General features: G+C 46.7%; 1 protein-coding gene across 4 annotated transcripts in view; it reads right to left on the bottom strand.

The window, feature by feature from the left end:
- Positions 1-5742, bottom strand: part of LOC106812346 — a 25627-nt gene that overhangs the window by 13576 nt on the left and 6309 nt on the right. For 2 of the 4 annotated variants that reach the window (XR_001394322.1, XM_014816195.1), the window contains exon 1: positions 5392-5433. Coding sequence is in view for 2 of the 4 variants with exons in the window: in XM_014816196.1 (XP_014671682.1) it covers positions 3260-3437 (178 nt within the window). In the remaining 2 variants the exon portion in view is untranslated. Of the gene's footprint in view, positions 1-3259; positions 3438-5391; positions 5434-5742 lie in introns of those variants that run through there. The other 2 variants (XM_014816196.1, XM_014816197.1) reach the window with 1 other exon arrangement.

The raw sequence follows: 5742 nt of genomic DNA on the forward strand, positions 1-5742 counted from the left end.
TCGTTCTTCTCTCCTTCCTTCTCTCTCTCTCTCTCTCTCTCTCTCTCTCTCTTCTTCGCTCTCTCGTCTCTCTCTCGTTCTTCTCTCCTTCCTTCTCTCTCTCTCTCTCTCTCTCTCTCTCTCTCTCTCTCTCTCTCGCTCTCATACCGCATTTATACTGGGGGTTATCCCGCTTCAGGTCCGGACCTGAAGCGGGATAAACCCCAGTATAAAAGGTCGAAAAACACTTAGCCCGAGCTAAAGTTATTCCACCCTAGGAGGTGGTTCAGGTTCGTTTCAGACCCGAGCTAACGTCAGTATAAAACGACCTATCCCGAGCTAAAGTTATCCCGCTTCAGAAGCGGGCTAAAGTCGTGCGCAGTATAAAAGCGGCAACACTTTCCATCAGTCTTTCTTTGCACTCTCTCGCCCATTCTGTCTATCGCTGACTTCGCATCTCTCCCTCACTCCCCCGCCGCGAGAAGTAACTGTTTTTTCAGAAAATACGAGTCAATTTATTAGTCTAGAGAATGTAGCGAGTTCTTTGTTGCGTTTTCGCTCACCCGTACCCACACGAGCGATCTAATTGCAAAGGAGCGCGTGGGTAAGTAAACACACACGAACTAGTCGGGGTCATGCTGCATCGGTGGGTGTATGCGACCGCTGTGCTGCGTCGGTAGGGGAGGTGTGGGCGCCGCGTGTATTATGGTATACCCGTGTTACGGCGTGTTGCTTATACCGTGCGATATTTTGTAGGCAGCCCGAAGCGCCATATGTCTGCTTTGAGTCACGAAAAGGCGCTCGGCCGGTAGAAAGGAGGAGTAGGGTGAAGAGTAGGAGGAGGAGGAGGAGGAGGAGGAGGAGGAGGAGAGGAGAGGAGGCGGTAGATGATAAGAAGAACGAGGAGGAAGATACCTATATGCAGGTGCTAGGGAATAAGGGGGCTTCCATGTACCTACGTGCATGCGTGGGTCTGTATAAGTTAGGGTTGTCGCATTGCGATCTGCTGGATACGTGTATAGTACGCGGTAGTTCGCCACGGCGTCTGCTCACGTTTCTGTAAACACGCTCTTCAGTCGCATAACTGGCCAGCGTAATGTGTTCGCCGCATGGCGAGTGTGCAGCTTCTTCACCCGACCACGCAAGCCTGACTAGTCATCCCGCTGTCTCCGCACACGCGCTCTCCGTCTATTTATCAGGGATACACTCTCGCGCTTTATAGCTCTGTCTATTTCCGTTCTATCCATCTATCTAACTATTTATCTATCTATCTATCTATCTATCTATCTATCTATCTATCTATCTATCTATCTATCTATCTATCTATCTATCTATCTATCTATCTATCTATCTATCTATCTATCTATCTATCTATCTATCTATCTATCTATCTATCTATCTATCTATCTATCTATCTATCTATCTATCTAGTTCTAATCTATCTATCTATCTATCTATTATCTATCTATCTACTCATGCTATCGTGAGTCTATCGTATCGCTATCATCTATATAGCTACTCTATCGCTGTCTATTCTATTCTATCTATCTATCTATCTATCTATCTATCTATCTATCTATCTATCTATCTATCTATCTATCTATCTATTAATCTATCTATCATTCTCTTTCTTTCTCTCTTATTCCCTCTCCCACCTCTCCTCTCTCTTTCTATCGTTTTATTATTTTCCGCTTTGCGTTTCTCCCTCCCGCTCTATTACTAACTTTAGTTGCCTTCTTTGGTCTTCGCTTAGCTGTCTCCTCTTCCCCCCTTCTCCCCATCTTTTCCCTTTTCGTTCTCCCGTTGTTCCACTTATTCCCCTCGCTCTTTCGCATCCTCTCCTCCCGCCTCTCCTCTCTTCGTCTCTATATTGCACCCCTTCATTTCTCTTTACGTATCGGCTCATATCACCTGCTTTGTCTATATCTCTTTTCTCGCCCACTATCTTTCTCTCTCTCTCTCTTTCTCTTCTCTCTCTCTTTCTATCTTTCTCGTCTTCTTTCTGCGCCCCACGATCTCTCGCTTACCCCGACAGAAATCACGCGTAATTCTGAGACATTATGATGTCTGCACGTCTCGCTTGCGCCAGTCGGTGAGATTTCAGACATAATAGAACGCTATATATATAAGAGAGCTTGACATCAAGTGATGGGCTGGGTCACGCAGCCATGACGGATGGGAAATCACAAGCATGTCATAACAACCATGATTTCAAGGAGAATACCCAAGAATTCTCAAGTACAGTACAGTCTCATGCACTTGTTGCTTTCAGATTCGACCATGCAGCTCTTCCTTCAGTATACGTACTTTAGACGTAATAACGAACGGCCAGTGCGGCAGTTCACAAACCGTTCGTGACGACGCTTTTTCTTCCGATCGAGCAATATTCAATAACATCGGGAATATTCCGCGTAACTCACAGGAGTGTTCCCCGTGCGCATGCGCACACCGCACTGCATGTTGATCGCTACGCTTACCTCATGTGACCCGTCAAACAAAGATGCGGATTGCGTGCGGGAATCTACATCAACAAAGGCGCATTGTCGGCGGTGCGGTGGATGGTGTGCGGTGGCGAGGGAGCGGCGGAAGGTTCGCGGTGGCGGGGGTGCTGTGGCGGATTGTTTGCCTCTACCCCCTAGCTTACAACACAACTCGCTAGTAACGATCACGTGCGGTGCGAGTTATTCTGCTTCGAAAAACAAGCGAACGCGCAAAAGCAGTCACGCGCGCCCGCGGCTCCGATGTTTTTCAAACAAATTTTGCCGGACTTTTTTCTCGCGGTTATCGCAAATGCTTGTGAAATAGGAAAAACAATAAACACCAGCAGCGGCGTCTGCTGCTGCGGGTTTCCTCACTGGCGGCATTCCAGCATGTCGCTGTGTTTTTACGCGGAAACCCCGTTTTTACACGAAAAACATCATTGCGAAGCTACCCAGCTTATTTAGTAGTGATAGCAACGCAAAAACATTGCGATTTGGTGAGGTAATAGTAGGTAATACGTAGCTAAGAATGCCACAGCTAGTCTACAATCACAGTCTACATTATATGAAATATACCGTTAATTAAAGTTAATTACTAATATTAGATGAAATCACAGCATAGTCTTATGCCGGGATTATATAAGCTATACTCAAATTATAAATACGAGAAGAAAACCTGCATGCCACACAATCAACCGATGCTGCTGCTATAGATATGATAATAGCAGTGTAACTAGTATGTTTATTGTATAGGTCCTGTAACAGCTCGCGCGATAGTTGTTTTCTGCAATGATGATTACCTGCCGGTGGTGGTATAGAGGGCGTGCATGTCGCCACGCAGCCATTGTCGCAGCAGAGCTCGCCGTCGTCGCAGTGTGTGTCATCCGGGCACTCTAGCGCGTCGCATGTCGTCTTGTTGGCGTAGGCGGCCGGCGGCGGGCACACCTCCGTGGGGAGGAAGTCATACTCAGCGTTTTGCTGTGCGAGAGAGAGAGAGAGAGAAAACATTCGAGTACAATTTCACGATCATTGCCAACGGCTAATTCCTTCCCAGCCAATCGCGTTAACATTTTCTACGCTAAAAGTGAGAGTGCATTATTTTACCGCGACGGATATGCGTGAGGCCTTTACATCTGTAGCGCGTGGCGATGCACAGATTTCATATAAAAACCACGTATTTTCTAGTCAGAAAATCTAAACGCTTCATGCGTAGCCGAGGACCTATATAGCTTTATTCCTCACATTAGGCTACATTGAAAATGATCTTAGAATGCACGAAACGCACATTATACGGTATTATTTTACCAACAAACTTTCCCATTTCACAGATTCGTGACACAATAGAACCATGCGCCGTTATTTGACATACGGCATTTACTTTTTTTTATTGACATTGGCTTTTACCACAAAACCCACAATTCTTTCACATATCCACCCCACTAATACGCCCGCTGTGCCACAATCTGTGTAATAACCCTGTCTTCACTCCAGTCTTTGTTCTGTGGAAGGTACGCGGTTGGTGGTGACCGCGTGATTGCGCTAGACGTCACTGTCACATTTACTATAATCGCATGAGCGCCTCTGTGCAAAGAGCGGAGTTGTTCGGTGTGTACTCGCACCTGTTTAGTTTTTAAACCGTGACGAGTAGAAGGAAACTGCGACGCGGTTCACAACGCGCTCGATCTGTCCTGCACCCTTTTTTTCGAGTGCTTTGTTTCACAGTCAGCGTTCTGTACCCTGACTCTGTGTTGTGTCAGCTGTACCCGGCACCGTGTATTTTGTATTTTGTATCCTGCACCCTGTATCACGCACCCTGTATCCTGCACCCTATCTTCTGTACGCTGTGTCCTGCACCCTGTATCTTTCACCGTGTATCCTGCACCCTGTATCCTTCACCGTGTATCCTGCACCCTGTATTGTGTACGCTGTATGCTGCACCCTGTATTCTGTACGCTGTGTTATACACCGTGTATCCTGCACCATGTATCCTGCACCCTGTGTCCGGCACCCTGTATTCTCGTAGGCGCTTCGTCATGTGATCGCTTCTACACACGTGAACACGCGCGTACGAGGCGATGCCTGACATAACTCTCTTATCGTAGTTTCATCCTTATGACGGACTGAGACTATCGGGTCTCCGAGAGTACTATAAGTGAGGGAACTGAGTAGACTAAAGCTACGACAAGCATTTGCCAGGGTCACAGCGAGTGGAATGAAACTAGATGCTAAACGCCTGCGCTCGCGGTACGCGCTGTAAAAAAGTAATTCTCGCATCCTAGACCTGGGGGTTGGTTGATTTTCACGCGTATACATGTGGTCTGTACGTAAACACGGGGGGTGAAGGCGGCGGAGGCAGTCACTCTGCTTGCTATGGGCGGACCACCGTTTGATCGTACTTAGTGAGTGAACGGAAGATGGATCGTGCCGTCTGCACACGCTGCTATTCCCGCCCCCTTAACCTGCGAGTTGGGGACGTACATGAAGGATATATGACAAGCATGAAACACTACTTTTATTCCGCGCACCGAGAACTCTTTAATACTAACGCCCGCCCTCGGGAAGTGGAGTGAATATAGTGAAACATGGGCTGTAAATGAGGAGCGACCGTGCCCTCAACCCGCGTCAGCGACAATTGTTGTTGTTGTTGTCGTCGTCGTCGTCGTCGTCGTCGTCGTTGTTGTTGTCGTCCTCGTCGTCGTCGTCGTCGTCGTTGTTGTTGTTGTTGGTTTTGTTGTTGAAGCCGTCGTCATTGTAAAACACATTACAAGAAAATAAAGACATGATACGTATAATTATGCATGCTAAATAAGTATTTTCAGATAAAAACTGGCTTAATTTTAAAGTATCTATTAAACACTACATGCCGCGTTTTCAGATATTGTATGTCACATTTAAAATGCATATTTATGTTTACAGTTATGTAATCACTTACTTGGGTAACTCTGTTCTGGTTCTACAACCCAGTCAATAACTGTAACAGAGAGAATGTCTATATGTACCAGCTTGCAGTCCCTTCATCTCCATTTAATGGTTGGAGAGAAAATGAAATAGGAGAATAACATGAGAGCGGGGGGAGACAGATAACGAGAGCTGTAGAGAAGACGGCGGGGACAGAGAGAGCGCGAGAGAGGGAGACAGAGAGAGACAGAGACACAGAGAGAGAGAGAGAGAGAGAGAGAGAGAGAGAGAGAGAGAGAGAGAGAGAGAGAGAGATTGGGTTAAACTATAGAGAGAGAGAGAGAGAGAGAGAGAGAGAGAGAGAGAGAGAGAGATTGGGTTAAAC

Source organism: Priapulus caudatus, unplaced genomic scaffold (assembly GCF_000485595.1).
Source record: "Priapulus caudatus unplaced genomic scaffold, Priapulus_caudatus-5.0.1 Scaffold637, whole genome shotgun sequence".
Taxonomy (NCBI): domain Eukaryota; kingdom Metazoa; phylum Priapulida; class Priapulimorpha; order Priapulimorphida; family Priapulidae; genus Priapulus; species Priapulus caudatus.